General features: G+C 43.1%; 1 protein-coding gene across 3 annotated transcripts in view; it reads right to left on the bottom strand.

Moving 5' to 3' along the window:
• Positions 1–57: 57 nt before the first annotated feature.
• CEP250 (centrosomal protein 250) overlaps positions 58–16,908 on the bottom strand; it is a 32,491-nt gene continuing 15,640 nt past the window's right edge. The window contains exons 17-31 of one of the 3 annotated variants that reach the window (XM_068700292.1): positions 16,583–16,752; positions 15,627–15,806; positions 14,407–14,541; positions 13,958–14,101; positions 13,212–13,513; positions 11,547–11,706; positions 10,394–10,718; positions 9,850–9,977; positions 9,464–9,584; positions 7,776–7,930; positions 3,805–7,167; positions 2,999–3,154; positions 2,486–2,599; positions 2,265–2,312; positions 58–709 (exon numbers count right to left, since the gene is read on the bottom strand). In XM_068700292.1, the coding sequence (XP_068556393.1) occupies positions 422–709; positions 2,265–2,312; positions 2,486–2,599; positions 2,999–3,154; positions 3,805–7,167; positions 7,776–7,930; positions 9,464–9,584; positions 9,850–9,977; positions 10,394–10,718; positions 11,547–11,706; positions 13,212–13,513; positions 13,958–14,101; positions 14,407–14,541; positions 15,627–15,806; positions 16,583–16,752 (5,789 nt within the window). In that variant the 3' untranslated portion in view covers positions 58–421. Of the gene's footprint in view, positions 710–2,158; positions 2,313–2,485; positions 2,600–2,998; positions 3,155–3,804; positions 7,168–7,775; positions 7,931–9,463; positions 9,585–9,849; positions 9,978–10,393; positions 10,719–11,546; positions 11,707–13,211; positions 13,514–13,957; positions 14,102–14,406; positions 14,542–15,626; positions 15,807–16,582; positions 16,753–16,908 lie in introns of all 3 variants that reach the window. The other 2 variants (XM_068700293.1, XR_011101861.1) reach the window with 2 other exon arrangements.

Raw genomic sequence — 16,908 nt, 5'->3', positions numbered from 1 at the left:
CCAAATACTGAATTGACTTCTAAGAATCTAATGAGAAAAAAAATCAGGAAATGTACAGAGTTTTAGAAACGTAAGTTTATTGAAAAAATAAAACCATACAAAAGTCTTTGTAAACAGTACAGAAGCTGACAGGAATAACCTAACTTGGAGAGCCATGTGGAGACTGATGAGGCATGCTGTGATGGAGCACTTTGGAAGAAGAGCTTTTGCCTACTTATGCCTCTCACCTTATCCATGCAAGCCAGCACCAGTTTTGTCCCACCACTGATCTGGCGGGGGACGTTGCAGTGAATGCCGTGCTCTGAACTTTTCTCTTACCTCAGAACTCATGCTTTGAGCTAATCATCCTGCCATGGTTCACCTGCTACAGCAGGCCACTGACTCATCTCCCGCTGAGGCCTTTGGTTGTACACTGGTCCTGTTACCTCAGGCCATCCCTTGTGGTGGATCTGACTGTTGAATGCAATGGCTGTCTCTCAGGATACTCACAGTCCAGAGACATTAGTGCGAAGGTGTGGTTCAGAGACCGATCCAACTTCTGGGTCTCTGCCTCCAGAACAGCAGCATTGGGCTCCCTGACCACAGCTGCCAAGGAATAAGACAGCTCTTGGTGAAGGTCTGACAGCTCCTGGCTGGTCTTTGCACAACACTCAATATAGTCCTGCTTGTATTTTCGTTCTTGTGCCAACTGCTGCTGCAGAAGGGTAACCTGAAAGAGGCAAAAGGCTGAGCTCAGAGAAGCCCAGGCTGTTAGGACCCTCCTTGGCTCCTCAGTACCAGCTGTCAGTGCAGAAGCATCCTCCGGCCCTGACCAACAATTTGTCACTGGTGAATGGGGTTCCAAATTCACCCTGAACAGAGCGTAGATGATCAACAATTCCAGTTTATTTCTGTCACACCATATACATATACAAAACCGGTATCTTTCATTCTTTCACACTTGCTAAAATAAAAGAGATTCCTACATGATTTAGAACCCAATTCTTTTTTTTCAAAAGAGAAATTTGCACTACTAACACCACAGGTTCCACGTGCTTTTTCCTCAGCAGGACTACTGGTTACACAATTGTCACAAGAAAGACCAGTTATTCAGGGGCAAGGTACTCAGGAATAACTGTTCTGTTATGATGTAGCTTTAAAACTTAACTGCTAACAACACATGAAAAGGGATGAAACACTCCTTTTTCCTAACTTCAGAGCTAGGGAGCCACACTACTGAAGAGAGGGACAGATCTGACATTATATCTGAAATAACAAGGACACCTTTGTGAAACTGGGATGTAAAACCTGAAAAACCCTCCCACACTTTGGCAGGTAATGTAGATACAACTGGGAAAAATGGCCATTTGCTGCTTAGAGCATGTCCCAGAAAGAGGAAGATCAAGTTAACAGTCTCCCATAACCAAGTAGTGCCCTCATTAGCGAGCTAAGGACTATTCTTTGACCAGAGCACCTTTATTTTCCTGCTGAATGGAAACAGGTCCACAGTGCAGGGAGACATGAGTCATAAGGGGAAAGTGGTACCATTCATTATCTCTAGCAAGAGAACTTCAGACACTGAAGCTTCCCGGTGATAACTTGTAGTCTTCAGCAGTGTGCTTAGCTCACTTTCCAGAGCTAAGCATTATGTACTTTAGCCACAGTAGTATTATATGCATTTTGCCCTTATCACCTGTGAACATCCTCAGGGAGACCAGGGCATACCTGACCCAAATATCACTATCAAATGATGGAATAGTAATTGGAATGTACACTCTTACACTGATAAAACAAATATCCTGATAGTGCTCAGGTCTCTGACTTAGTCCAATACTGGGACTGTGATTAGCACAGAATAAGAGTATGAGACTAATAATTGCCTGAAAGCTACAAGCTCAGCCGCTGCCTTGTGTCCCTGGAATTCTGATAAGATGCAAGCTCCACTTTTAACCGAATCAAGGGAAAATAGAAACCGTTGACAGGATGGGTAAGGCTCAAACGAAACATCCTTAGAATAATCTCTGGCTTCAGGCAAGTTTCGATTTTCTGAATTTCTTCCAATCCCTCACACACCATGCCTGACACGGAAAGTCAGAGACTAGACCTAGATGAATAGTGTTGTTTAACCATGACCAACAGATGCAGCTACCTGGTTATTTTTATTGCCTGGTGTACTCACTTCCTGACAGCTGGAACCCAGCCAAACAAAACTTGTGCTGTAACATCATGTAAAGTTGTGCTCATCAGTGCAGCTACAGCAGCTTTTGATGACAACTACTCCTCACCTGATTCTGTAACTCAGCTAATTGACTGGAGAGAGTATGAGCCTCCTCCTGTGAAGAAAAAGCAAGAATTTCTTGTTAGTTTCCAGTCTGGGCAGGGTAACTGTCTATATTAGACTTAACATTAGGTCTATACAGGGAGGACACTGTTGCCACTGGGATTTGCCATATAGTTTCTCTGTAGGGCCAGACCCTTCTCCCACCAAGTAAGATTCTATTCACACCTGTCTAGAAGCAGGCGTCTTGTCTTCATCAGACTCTGAGAGAGAAAACTTGCATGCACCTCGCAGTGACTGACCACTATAACCTCTCTTCAATCTTCTTCGTTCACGTTCCACCTGCACGTTGGATAGGAGAAAGAGTCATAGAAACTAGCCTGGACATAATTGTGAGATTTCTACTCAGAGAAAACTCTACTTACACCAGAGAAAACTGGAGGCAAAAAGCACTCAATGTAGACTATGGAAGAGAGAAAGCAAGAGGAGGTTTTTGACACAAGTGTCAAATGTGCATGTATGGCAATGCCAGGGCATGAAGAGTGGTACCTAAGTGAATGTTCATCTATGAAAGTAGTGTATGGCCCCAAGAGAAGGAAAACATGAAAGTGTATGTCCACAGAGGAAAGTGGGAGAGGAGGTAAAAAAGCAGAGGACTCCAAAGGGCAGTATATGGAAATGTGTTGTGTTCTGTTCTAGAAGGCCATGAGGCATTGGAGAGGCAGTGAAAGCCTGTTTTACCTGCTCAAGAGTCCTCCTGAGCTCAGCATTGAGTTGCTTCAGCTCAGTCTTTTCATGTTCCAGCCTTGCAATTGCTTGCTGCAGACACTCCAGCCGCTGCAACAGGAGTCTCTTCTCTGTGACCCATGATAGCTGCTCCCCTTCTGCAATAGCCTGCTGGGTATACACAGAGAAGATTATGTGAGCTGGTGCCACATAAAGGTTAGAAGGACCAGATCAACAAGTCAGAGAGGGTGACCAGCTTCAGGAATGGACAGTGCTAACTCCCTTCTTTCCCTCCTGGTCCACGGGCCAAAACAGCACTTTATTTTCTTAGTGGCTCTACATAGGGACCATCATGTACTCCTGTGACTTGTAACCAAATAACTTGCTTGTCCACACATAAACATAATGTAGTAAGAAACAGCAGATATCTGAAAACATACTCTAAAAACTGTCAGTGTAGCTGCTGCTCAGCCGTTTAGCACATTAGTTTTATCAACTGTGCTCTTTCCTCTTCATGCCAAATCCTAACCACATCATGTCACCTAAACCTACCTACGCAGGATACTAGACAGGAGAACCAATTACTAACCCCCAACTTTTGGGCTTGATTTAACAGGAAGCTCTATAGCTCTTTCAGTAGTTCTGGGTGTGACAGAAAAAATTGTAGCAGGTGAGTGGTCTCTGGCCTCTGCTACACTGACAGACAAGCCTCTTGGCTGAAAACATAGTTTCTTTGGCCAAGCATGTAAATATTTATGGGAAACATAATTAGAATCCTTTATAGATGTTTTAGATAACTAATGATCAGTCATACTGCCTACCTGAAGATGAAACCGGTCCTCGTCCCTGTCTAAAACCATACTTTGCAAGATGGCTATTTCTTCCCTCAAAGTCCCATTGGCCATTTCACTCTTAGTAAGGGCAAGAGTCAGTGCTTGTGCTTTCTCTTTCCATTCAATTTCTCCACTTTCAGTCTGCTTCAAAATAGCAATCACACGCTTCAATTCTTCTCCTTTTACTTTCCTCTCATCTTCCAGTTGCTGGGCTAGCTCCTTCTGCCTTTTCAAGAAGTGGTCTCTCTCCTGGAGGACTTTCTTCCTCTCTGCTTCCTCTTCTTCCCATTTTTGGAGTTTCTGGATTTGTTTCTTTAGGGTCTCCCCTTCATCTTTCCATCGCAAAGCTGACGTTAATTGTTTCAGGAGTTCACTCTGCCTCCTAAGCTCTTGTTCTCTCCCTGTCAGAGTCTTCTCTAAATACCTGACTCTGTCTCTCTGGCACTTGATCTCTTCATCCTTCTTTATCAGCATCTGCTGAATGTGCTGGACATCTTCCTGAAGACCTCTAATTTCCTCATCTTCTAACCTTTTTTGCTCACCTTGAGCCTTAGTCTCCCATTCTTTCTCATGCAAGGCTTCTTCCAGGACCTTCTTTTGCTCTCTGTGATGTCTAATCTCTTCTTTCTTCTCAGTTAGCATAAGCTGGAGATTCTGCAAGGTCTTCAGCTCTTCTTCTTGTTGTTGAAGTTTTTGCATAAGAGTTTTGTTGTCTTCATCTCTCTTCCTCAACACTTCCTCAAGTAGATTTACTTGATTCTGGCAAGATGTTAGTGCTACTTTCATGCTTTCTTCACGAAGCTGGAACACATTAATCTGCTCTGACTGCTTAAGGATCTCCAAATTTTTCTTTTTCATTGTTTGGCTCATTTTGTTTAGGTCCTGCTGTAGACTCTTGGCCTGTTTGCCTTCCAACTCCTTCTGCTCTTGAAGTTCCTGGACATGCTCTTGCAGAGACACTCTCTCTTGATCTCTAGCTGCTAGAGAAGATTCAGCATATTCCAGTTTTTGCAGTATAGCTGTAGTCTGCATCACTGCCTCTTCATTTTGCTGTTGAAGCTTAGAGACAGTCTCCTCCAGTATCTCTATCTTTCTTTCCCTTTCTTTCAGAGTCACTTTTGTTTCTTGAAGACTTGCTTGATCAGCTTCATGCTTTTCCTCCTTTTCTTTGCACACTTCACATTGTTTTTTAGGTGATATAATTTCTTGCTCATGTTTCTTTAGAGCCACTTTAAGATGCTGCAGAATTTCCTTCTGCTGCTCAAAGTCTCTTTCTTGTTTTTGGAAAGTCTCAATCAGTTCCTTCTGAGATTCAATCATGAAATCCTTCTCTCTCAATATTGCCTTAGTGTATTCTAAGTCTTTATATAAGATATTAATTTGTTCTTCTGTTTTTTCCTCATGTTTCCTTGTTTGTTGCTTTTGGATGTCTAGGAGTTTGTCCTTTTCTTTTAAAGTTTCTAATGTCTGCTCTAGTTGATCATGGACAGTCTTCAACTTCATTTCTGTGACTTCTTCAGCTTCCTGAATTTGTTTTTGCTGTGACTCAAGCTCCTGGTCTTTTTTAGATAAAGAAAGGGTCATCTTTTCTATTTTACCATGAAGCTCTTGCAAGTACTCCTCTTGATGTGCCTTGTACTGCTGGAAGAGTCTTAACTGATCCCTTTGAGTGTCAGACTCACTCTCTCTGTCTCTAAGAACTGCTCCAAGGTGTTCAAGACTTGCGTGCAAAGATTTCACCTGTTCTTTCTCCATCTCCAGTTCTTGGATGTGCTGAGTCAGAGACATAAGCTCTAAATTTTTCTCCTGCAAGTTTCCTTTCATATGATCAAGATCCACTAGCAGACTTCTCACTTGTGATGTACCATGTTGTTCTAGAATCATTATTTTCCCTTCCTGGAATTTGATCTCCTGGTCTCTGTCTTCCAGGTCTTTGCTCATCCTGCTCACAGCAGCCTTCTGCTCCTCCCGTTGCTTCTCCAGCTCCTGTATCAGTTCCTGCTGGGATCTGATCTCTTGTTTTCTCTCCTCCAGGTCTTTGCTCATGTTGCTTACAGCAGTCCTCTGCACCTCCCATTGCTTCTCCAGCTCCTGTATCAGTTCCTGCTGGGATCTGACCTCCTGTTTTCTCTCCTCCAGGTCTTTGCTCATATTGCTCACAGCAGTCATCTGTGTTTCTCGCTGCTTCTCCAGGTCCCGGATCAGTTCTTGCTGGGTCCTGATCTCCTGTTTTCTCTCCTCCACGTCTTTGCTCATGTTGCTTACAGCAGTCCTCTGCATTTCACGTTGCTTCTCTAGCTCCTGTATCAGTTCCTGCTGGGATCTGATCTCCTGGTCTCTGTCTTCCAGGTCTTTGCTCATCCTGCTTACAGCAGTCCTCAGCATTTCACGTTGCTTCTCCAGCTCCTGTATCAGTTCCTGCTGGGATCTGACCTCCTGTTTTCTCTCCTCCAGGTCTTTGCTCATGTTGCTCACAGCAGTCATCTGCGTTTCTCGCTGCTTCTCCAGGTCCCCGATCAGTTCTTGCTGGGTCCTGATCTCCTGGTCTCTGTCTTCCAGGTCTTTGCTCACCCTGCTCACAACAGTCCTCTGCATTTCTTGCTGCTTCTCCAGCTCCTGTATCAGTTCCTGCTGGGATCTGACCTCCTGTTTTCTCTCCTCCAGGTCTTTGCTCATGTTGCTTACAGCAGTCCTCTGCATTTCACATTGCTTCTCCAGCTCCTGTATCAGTTCCTGCTGGGATCTAATCTCCTGGTCTCTGTCTTCCAGGTCTTTGCTCATCTTACTCACAGCAGTCCTCTGCACTTCTTGTTGCTTCTCCAGCTCACGTATAGTTTCTTGCTGGGTTCTGATCTCCTGGTCTCTGTCTTCTAGGTCTTTGCTCATCTTGCTTGCGGCAATCATCTGTTTTTCTTGCTGCTTCTCTAGCTCCTTTATTTTTTCTTGCTGGGATTCTGTCTTTTCTTTTTTCTCTTTAATGTCCTTAATGATCTGATCTAGAGTTGTTTTATGCATTTCTTCCTGGTTTTCCAGTATTCTCATCTGTTCCTGGTATAACTTCATTTCTCCCTCTCTCTTTGATAGGATGGCATTTGTTTGAGTAAGATTCTCCTCCAAAGCTTTTACATCTGCTGCCTCTTTCTGTAGCATCTGGATTTTCTCCCACTGAGTTTGCACTTCTTCATTTTTTATTTTTAAGATAGACAATGTAGTCTGAAGTTCTTGTTCAAGGGAGTGATTCATTTCTGCTGCTGTATTTGCTCGTGTTTCAGAAGCTGTGACTGATTCCTGAAGAAGTTTTATCTCCCACATTAGTTTTTCTTCAACTGCTTGCAGTCTGTCCCGTTCATGCTGCAATACAGCAAGAAAAAGATTCAATAATTACATTTATATATGTTTGGTTTTCATACTAGATTTGAATTCCCACTTTGGTGGCAGTCAAGGGCTGCAGTTTGAGCTGTAGAAAGTTCTACCCATTCAGTTAGTTTCCTTGCTTGATTTATATTTTCCATTTTCACTCAAAAAATGTTGAGAACTGTACTGTATTTAGCAAATTCTCCTTATTCAGAAGAATACTATTGGAAAAATTAAAAAATAATCACTGGTGAAAATACTATTTTTCTGCCTTCATAGTGGTCTGTGTTCTCTCTACGGATTTTGTGATATTAGTTCTCCCCCCCTTCTGGACTGTATTCTCTCATTCAAAGTATTGACTCTGCTAATTCAGCTACGGGTATTGGCAGGAAAGAAAAAGTCTGGGAAATGGGATAATGAATGGAGGGAAAGTAAAACATGAGAGACTTATTCAGTGCTTGTGTAATTTGTATCTTCTCAGATTTGGACTAAACCTGTACAGCATCAACCAAAACCAAAACCAACTCTCTATTGAAAAAGTTATTCCTTAGAATTATTAACAAAAGACCAAAAAATTATGCAAGAAATTGCCCTTTATGCCTTACCAGCACATCCTTTCTTTGCTTCTCAGTGCTCTCAAGTTTCATTTCCAAAGATGCCACCTCTTGATGCAGAGTCATAGCCTCCTTCTTTAGAGCAGCAGCCTCTGCCTGCAAGGCAGCTTGTAGAGAGTTCTTCTTGTCTTCTGCCATCTGCCTCTCTGCAGCAGTAAAAGTTAAAGAGAAGGTGAAAAGCAAAGCAAAGCAAAACCAAAGTGATTTGTATCTTAGGGAGAAAACAACATTTTCCTATCTGTCTGTGTTTTACAGTAGATGAGAGATTTAGAGTCCTAAAGAAAAAAGGTTGGGGGTGGGCGAGGGGGAACAAGAAGCAAAAGTAAAGACTGACTATGACACAGTTAACGACCAGGATGACAAAAGAGGCTTTAGAAAATAGAACAGATACCAACATTGTGATTTAAGATACGCTTTAAGGTATTTGTCCAGAAGGATACTAGGGAAATACATTGTGTGTTGACAGAGAAAAAAGAAAAGAAATATTCCATGATACTAGGACAACAGCAGAGCAGGAACAATTGAGCATCATACCAGTACTGACATCCGAAGCACACAGGATTAGACAGGAACTAAAACAAGCTAAAAGATAGAACTATAGGAATAGTTCCTGTCTAGCAATTTAGTCTAAACAGGAAAAGTACTGACCAGTGGGACAAGCAGAATCTACCCAATGGCAAAATTTAAAGTACGTATGCTGTTAGCATGTATGATAAGAAAACCAAACACTACAAATCTTCCAGAAATAGGGATGATCTAAGGCTGGAAATCTCTGCTGTAAAGAGTCTGAAAAATGATCATTGATTCCATCTCACAGAAGTTACACAAAGAAATACTGAGTAGTTAAAGGTATTACATGAGCAGGTGGCAGTATGTGAGGGAAACAACGAGCACGAGCAATGCTCACACTTCCTGTTCCTGTAGTCTGAGACAAGGAAAACAAGACAAGAAGATAGAAAAGCAATTCTGATTTGGAGAGTGGTAAAATAACAGCAGAGAGAAGAACAGAGATGCCTGTCCAGCTCTTATACAGAGAGAACAGTAGCCCTGGAGGGCTCTGTGAAGTCCTGGATATTAGAGGAAAGTGCAATCAGTAGTATATGAAAAACACTTTGTAGATAAATCCAAAGTGAATGTGTTACCAAAGACATAAGTAAGAAGCAGCTAGGGGAGCAAGAAACTATGTTTGCTACAGATTTGAGCTCAGATACTAGGATGCAAAAGCATTAGATAACAGAAAACTAGGAAAAACAGCAGAAGACAGGATGCATTGGCAATTACAACAACACAGTAGCTTAACACTGAACTGATCCTCTGTGAAATGGCAATGTAAGAGGAAAATGAAGTCTGCAAAGATAAGGTTTTTAGCAGGTTGGGATTTTTAAACAGTGTATGAAAAAAGATGCTGTAAGGTATCAAGTCTCACCTACTTTGTAGTGATATATTACCTAAGAGGGATCACCTCTGAACACATATCACCAGTCATAGCACTATATGCAGTGCCAGCCACTGGATCTTTGTTATGAAAAGCTTTCACTGGTAGTTCTATGGGCAAATCTCATGCTCGGTTGCTTTTTCCCTCCTCCCATCTCCTGGCACTGCGCTTTTCCTGTGTGATACCAGAAATCCCTGCTCCTGAGACAGGATTGGCTCAGTGGATTGGAAAGGCAAAGCCGTACCTTCCTGGCATTGAGTCAACTGCTTCTGTAGTTCTTGATTGCAGGCACTGAAGTGGTCCCTCTCAGCTTGCCTCTTGCTCAGCTCCAGCTCAAGGTCCTGTACTTTCTTCCTGGCATCATTCTGGAAGAGGCAAGAAGAGCAATATGAGTTCACAGAGCCACTGTTGGCGGAAGACAAGGAGGTACAAAAGCTAAAGGCAGAAGTAACCAAGGTGGGAGGGGGCAGTTGGACATTAATGGTAAATGTAATTGTGATCATCTGTTTTCCCTGTGGCAGCAAGCAAACCTGGCCTACAATTTATACCAGTTCTGGCACTGGCACTCTGCTTCTCAGCTGAGTTCAGCAGAAGGACAGGATTTCTGGATGCACTACAGAGACACATTACCAGATCTTGCTGAGTCTGCCTCAGGTCCTGACGCAGGTCTTCTATGGCAGCTGCCACTTTGTCCACTGTGAGCTCTACAGGGACTTCCCTGGCCTGAGAAACAGTTAGGCTCCAAACACGATCCTGTTCTGAAGAAAAAAGCCACTGTGTTTCAAGCTTTAATATGGGGGTCCCACAAACAAGGCCTCTTTTTACATAGGAGAAGGTGGCAGCACCTTTGTTGTTGCCTTAGAGTTCACGTTACAGCAAGACATGTCATAGGCTAACATTATTTCGCTGCCCACTAACGTGGGTGCTGCTCCATGGAAGAACGCACATACACTTCCATGACTATGGGCCTCTATTTAATTCTTGTGTTGGTTATTTCTCCACATACAAACAGGAGCTTGTCTCTGTGCAGAGACCTCAGGCATTCATGACTTCTCAAGGCTTGAGTCAGTCTGAAGTGAAAGGATGAATCTATTAGGATTACAAAGAAACACCCCTTCATTTTATCTGCTCTCCTATGTGTACTCCACAGTCTCCTCAACCTTCCCACACTTGCCTGAATTCCAAGTGACCAGGCCTCTGCTTGTATCAGTGCTGTCATACAGCATGTGGTGGAGAACCAATCGCAGTTTGTCCAGTTGTGATTGGGCTTCACAATGGGCACTGTTAGCCTGCTGGCACTCTGTAGCCAATGCCTTTGCTCTATTCTCTGTGCTACAAAGCCTCAGCTGAAGTTCAGCCATCTCTGTCTCCAGCATGTGCAAAGAGTCTCTCAAGCACAGTTCGCCGGCTCGGGACTCCTCCAGATCCTGTAATAGCTGCTTCTCCCGAGCTGCCAGGCCAGCCTCCTTCTCCAGTACCACTTCCTGCAGTGACTGTACCTATGAAATAGATGCACAGAGCCTCAGGGACAGTGCTGCTACTGAGGCAGCAGAGCAGGAAGTAGAGGAAAAAATCAGGAATTACTTTAAGCAACAACAACATTGGAAACAAAAGGCAAAAACAAAACAAAACAACAACAAAAACACACACAAACAAACAAACAACAACAACAAAAAACAACAAGGATTCAGACCAAGTAAAACAGACAGTAGGCTAGAAACTTATTCTGGTGCCTGGAGGTTAAGGGGCCAAAAGGAAGCTTCCCCATCCAGAAGGCAATAGCCCAACCATCAGAATTTGCAATTCCAATTTCCAACCTCAGAATAGAAGCAGCAAGTGTTTGAGTAGAAGGCTGGCAGCGTGAGGTGGCAGATCAAGCATCCCTGCACGGAGGTCAGGCTGCCAGATATGCCTGGGAGTAGAAGCAAATAGAAGTCTGTCAGCATCCCTTATTTTGCATCCCCCAAATACCAGATGAACTGGCTGAGATGGAAGTGCCTTCTGTGGTAACTACTTCTGTTTCACCAGATCGCTGGTTTCTGTCTCTATATAGAGATAGAAACACCACCTAGGGACATTCCAACATAGATACTGAGAAATTCCAAAGGAGTCTTCTGCTCTTCCTCATAGAAGGTTCAGGCTTGAACCATGACAGAACAGGGGACAACACAGGGAGAACATAGCAGATCCAGCCTTCACTTTTATGTGCAAAGTCTCTGCACAGAACACAGGAGCATGTGTTGTTGGAAGGGGAAAAAAGGCGGGGCCTACAAGCTGAAAGTGGTATTCAATTTCCCTGGAGAAAAGAATGCTGTTGGATAGGGTACCTGGTTGTTGAGCTCCTGTATTTCTCTTCTGTGGTCTGAATGGAGCTGCTGGGCCTGTTGAATAGCAGAAAGCAGTTTAGACACCTCGTTCTGCTGGGCAAGGTTGTTTTCTTCCAGGGTCTTGAGGCTCAGTTCCTTCTGTTCCAGAGACAGAGACAGCCTGAAAGAAAGAGAGAGTATGTGACTCATTACTACAGTGTATAACATTTAGAAACCTCTTAGGACTTCCACCACCAAGGGGAAAATTACTGTCTCTGCTGAGGTTTATCTAAATAACTAGGCTGCTTGTTCAGTTCTAAGCCAGGCTGGCAATCACACCCAAGCAGGTGTCCACTATGCTCACTTCCACAGAGGAAATCTGAATTATTGGCTAAATTTCATATATTTTTTTGAAATGTGAATAAGAATATAGACAACTTAATATGGGCGTACAAATATTGAAACACTTAAACCAGAGATGTTAAAAGCCATAGTGATACCCACAGATACAATCCTATGTTCTGCCATTCTGCAGTACAGGTGGTACCAAGGGGCAGTTTTACCCACCACTGGTTCTTCTCAACTTCAAGAATGCCAGAGAAGAACATAAAAGGCTAAGAACTCCAGGGAAGAGGAAAACATGCAAATTGTGAATGGGTTTATGGATAATGCATCTTTATAAATGTCTAGAATCCACAATATACCTTTTTTATCTTTCTTATCTTCTTGTTTGTCTGTATGCACACCTCTATGCTGGGTGGCTCCATGCAGTGGAGCTCATGTTAATGCTCATAGATGTACAACAAAGGGCTGGAGACCAAGAAACAGGCAATTAGAGAACTGTCTTACCACAGATTGCCTTCTACCTCACCTCTGTGAAAGCTACAGCCTAAGAAACATATTCCTCATGCTAGCCATAATGTGCACCCACACAGAATATTTCTGAGACGTACAGACTGGGAGAAGAACTCATTGAGAACAGCCCTGCAGAAATGAAGGCAGATACCAGAAGTGGTAATGGAGATTTGGAGGAAATACTCAGATCTGTATATAAGATGTAGGATTCCTCATAGCAGAAAGAAAAAAGAGTACTCTGCCTTTTACTTAACTTCTTCAGTGAAGAGTTCTGTTTAAGATTGGCAGGACTTCACCAGATGAAGTAGCCTCCTTTCTCTTCTTTGTTGCACTCCTTGGACAATAACATTGGTAACTGTTGAGGCTAGAAGGGACCCTGCTTGAGTTACCTCCAGATGCCTGTTAGGATATTTTGAGGAATGGGGTAACATATGGCAGTGAAAAACGTGCTCATTTCTTGGGAGCCTCCAACTTCCATGATGGCTTCTACCAACCATAAGTATAAGGACGGAAGACTAGTGCAGATCTTAAATGTTTGAAGTGTAGTGAACCCAAGGTGGAGCTGGTGGATCTATTTAGCCCATTATACTGCAGCTTGTCCTGCCTCCTTTGTTGTGTTCTAGGCTTAAACCCCTGAAAGTTTAATTTGCAGTATTTATAAGCTGACATAATAAAAAGAACACCTCCTTTTAAGGAAAAGATTATTTCTGAAGCCACTGGCTTCAGAAAAAGAAGTGTGACCAAAAGAAAAAAAGAGACATTTTCATATGCAAAAGTCTAAAAGAGGGAGTTCATTAAATAGAACAGAGAGTCTTGCAGGCTTTCAATTACCTGGCTCTTTCACTCTCTAGGACCTTCAGTGAAGCTTCAAATTCTGCATTGTGACGCTCCACTTCTTCCCATCGACTCCTTTCCCCCTCCAAGGACTGCAGACACACTTGTAGCTCTTTGTTCTGATGTTCTACCTCTTCCCACTGGCTCCTCTCTTCATCCAAAATCCTCTGGAGGTGCACAACCTCCAGTACCTTCTGCCTTGACAATTCCTGTGCCTCATTCAGATCCTGCTGAGCTTTGAGGCCAATTGCTTGTTGGGACTCTTGGGAAGCTGCTAGCTGTGATGTCAACTCTTCTACCTGAAGTAACACATAACAGCACTCAAAGACTTGACAGCTTGTCACCGTCAGCCATATCATGTACTATGAAGAAAGGGGAAGAACAGATTTAAATTTCATCTTGTCATGAAGTACTAAATTCGCAATGGACACAACTGACTTGTATAAAAATCTAGAGTGACATCACATTTGTCTGATAAAAATCTTAAAAACCAAGGCTAGCAGTAACAGACCAGCAAAAATCCATTCAGATGATTACTGGCAAACAGGCAAAAGGAGTAGCTCATCTGTCCAGGGCAGCAGCTGAGATTCAGGTGACTGCCAAGTCTCCTTTAGACCAGCTGAGATGGACACCTATGATGGCAGTCAGAGGAATTACTCCAACAGCCTGTTTTGCAACAGAAAAGGAAGAAGTAGAGACATGACCTGTTTGATAACTAAAATATCTTTTGCTGTTTAAGTTACCTGTTTTTGTAGATCATCCCTCTGTTGAAGAAGAATATTCAGTTCCTCTTTGATGGTTTTGATTTCTTCCTTATGCATATTCTCCACTGCCTTGATCTTACAACGAGTTTCTTGCAGCTCTGCTTTCAGCTTTTCTGTTATGTTCTGTAAATACAAATGGAAAGCAAGTTACTGGGACCTGCCATCAGCTCCATGTTTTTCCTCCTTCTGTCTCATTCACATGTATTCAGCCACTTTCTCCTTTTCTACCCACCACTCCTTCCATTGCAACCCTTCCTTCCTTTTGCTGGCTTCTGGAGCTTACCATGCTCTGTGTCTTCAGTGTCTACAGTAGTTCTTGCCTCTTCAGTCCCAGGACCTGTGTTTCATTTTCTTACTGTCCTTCACTGTTTACTTGGCTCTGTTACCAACTGCTTGTGTTTTCTACCTGCCCTACTAGTGAGACTTACCTGCCCATACACTTGCTGCTCCTTCACCTCTTGCCTCAGTTGCTCAAGCTGTTGGCAGGCTTCTGTTAGCTCTCCCTGAGTTTGCAGTAATGTCTCTAATAAAGCTTTCTTCTCACTCTCTTTTTCTAGCAGGACCTGTACAGAAAGAGAAAAGACAGGTTTAATCTTCACAGAAAAAAATGCACACAGACTTCAAAGACTTGGAAGGCTGATAGGTTCACACATTCTCAAAGCAACATGCTGCTGGTTTCCTAGGTCACTAGATGGCACAGATTCCTAAGTGAGTTTGGCAGTATAAACATCTGCGGTCCATCTGTGACTGAGTATTCAGTAAACTTTTAACCATCTAATAGGAATATGTGTGACCTTTTTCTAGTGCTGGTGAGGGTATTCTTCGTCTTCTGTCGTGTCCTCTTTGTCTTTTAATATAGACTCTTGCATCTGCTTTGCAATAAAGAACATGCAAGTCTGCCAGAAAGCTGAAGCTAGCAGCTCCTTCAGAAAACTTGTATTCTAAGTGGGGCTTGGTGAAAATTACTTCAGTTTTAAGGATACGCTGCCACCTCTTACAGCTAATTCTATCATTTCAGTACCTGCAGACACAACTATGGGTACGGCCATGCGTTGCCAATCTGCATAAGAAGGAATTTGGGTAGAACACAAGGAAGACTCTCAGCACACAATAGGGTTGCTTTGGCACATGGGTCTGGTCACAAAACAGTTACCCAGCAAGTGACTTGAAACACAGCCTGGAGGCCATCTCTGTTACACTACTCAGAAACATTTAATTCCCACTGCCAAAGAGTCCTGCATGCCTTTCACTTCACCAAATTCAAAGTAGAAAATACTTCAAACACTTCAGAAAAAAAGGGACACTCAAGGCATGCTCTCACAGTCCAATATCCATCTAACTCCCATAACTCCATCTTTTCTGTACACATTGCTTCCTTCAGCTCACCACTGTGAGATATGATTATGGTGTTTATGCTATCTTCAGGTCTGCACTGGACTTCCTGCCTTTCTTAAACTTAGACTCTGATAGTCTCTTGCATTATAGGCACTGCTTCACGGCACAAAAGTCTTATGGCTGTTAAGGCAACTCCTGTTTACAGAAGGGCATCCAACAGACATCTCTACCCAGATGTATAGTGTCAAGAGAAAAATTACCAATAAGGAGACCAGAAGAGTAAAAACACGAATTCTGCATTCACACTCTTTACCTCTTGCTTAGCATTTTCAACTCTAGTTCGTTCCTCTTCTTGTTGAGCTTGCATTGTAGCAACCTTCTGCTTCATATCAAACAGCTTCTTCTCATGCTCACCTTCTGTCTCTGCTTTCTCCTTTTCCCATTTCTCCAGCATCTCCTGCAGCTCTAAATGGTGCCCTTCCCGCTCATTTGCCTGATGAGTGAAAGAAAAGATTTCAAGATGAAGTCTCAGGTAACCTCATAAGAAACATGTGAATCTCCATCCTTCCCTCAAGCCTGAACAGCAAACAGCAGCCGCCTTGTGCCCTTCAAGGAACTTAAAAGGCAGGTCAGCAGGTAGAATAAATGGAGATAACACCTTCCCCTCTCTGATGGCTGTCTGTTTCCTAACACCCTTGTTCTTAACATTTCTCTCTGTTCTCATCTCCATTTTCAGAACTCAACCCCATTTTATTCAATAAAAAGATGCAGACTGACTGCAGGGTGAGAAAGAGGCCAGTATCCTGATGCTCTAGTGACAAGACAGACCATGGACTGAAGTACCAGGAACAAGGAGCTTGTCCTATATGCTCTAAACCCAAGGGTAATACCTCTGTCAACCATGAAAAGACAGAAAGAAAGGAACGTAGTTTCTGTGATTGCATTTGGCAGGAATGTTAGTAATCTACCTCATGATATACAGCAGTCTGGTCAAGATCCTACCCCTTTGCTGCAAGGCTTTGGGTTGAGTTCACCCAACCTTCTGCTGAATTTGTCTTAAGGCCACATTGAATTGGTGACTGCATTTACTGTCCTGACACAGTCATGTGGGCCTCCACATACGAGACTTCAAGGATGAGCCACTGGCTCTGCTGTCTGACCTAGCAGTGTGTGGCCTATGACAGATGATTACTGCCATTTCTCAGGCTCAGGCTATAATTATGCTAAATCCATCCCACAGAGACTGCTTGAAACCATATTGTTTCCTACCAGGTCTTGTAGGAGTTTGTTTATTTCCACTTCATGATCAGTTTGATGAAGTTTGAGAGCATTGTTATACTGCTGTTCTGTCTGCAGGAGCTGTTGTGCCATGTTTTCCCGTTCCTGCTTCATTAAAGATCTCTCTGCTTCCAGCTCACATTGAAGACACTTCACTTCCCCTGCAAACATGACAAATGGCAAGAAATTCAGTACCTACAGAAACAATGGTTCTGATTTTGCTAGCCTTAAGCTGTTTTAATTTCAGTGCAAAAGGGCTCTGGCTGCATCTCCTTCATTCCTCAGCACTGCAACCAGGTGAGAGTATCACCAGAGAC

The sequence above is a fragment of the Anas acuta genome, chromosome 16 (genome assembly GCF_963932015.1).
Source record: "Anas acuta chromosome 16, bAnaAcu1.1, whole genome shotgun sequence".
In the NCBI taxonomy this organism is placed as follows: Eukaryota; Metazoa; Chordata; class Aves; order Anseriformes; family Anatidae; genus Anas; species Anas acuta.
This window is presented reverse-complemented; position numbering and strand designations above follow the sequence as displayed.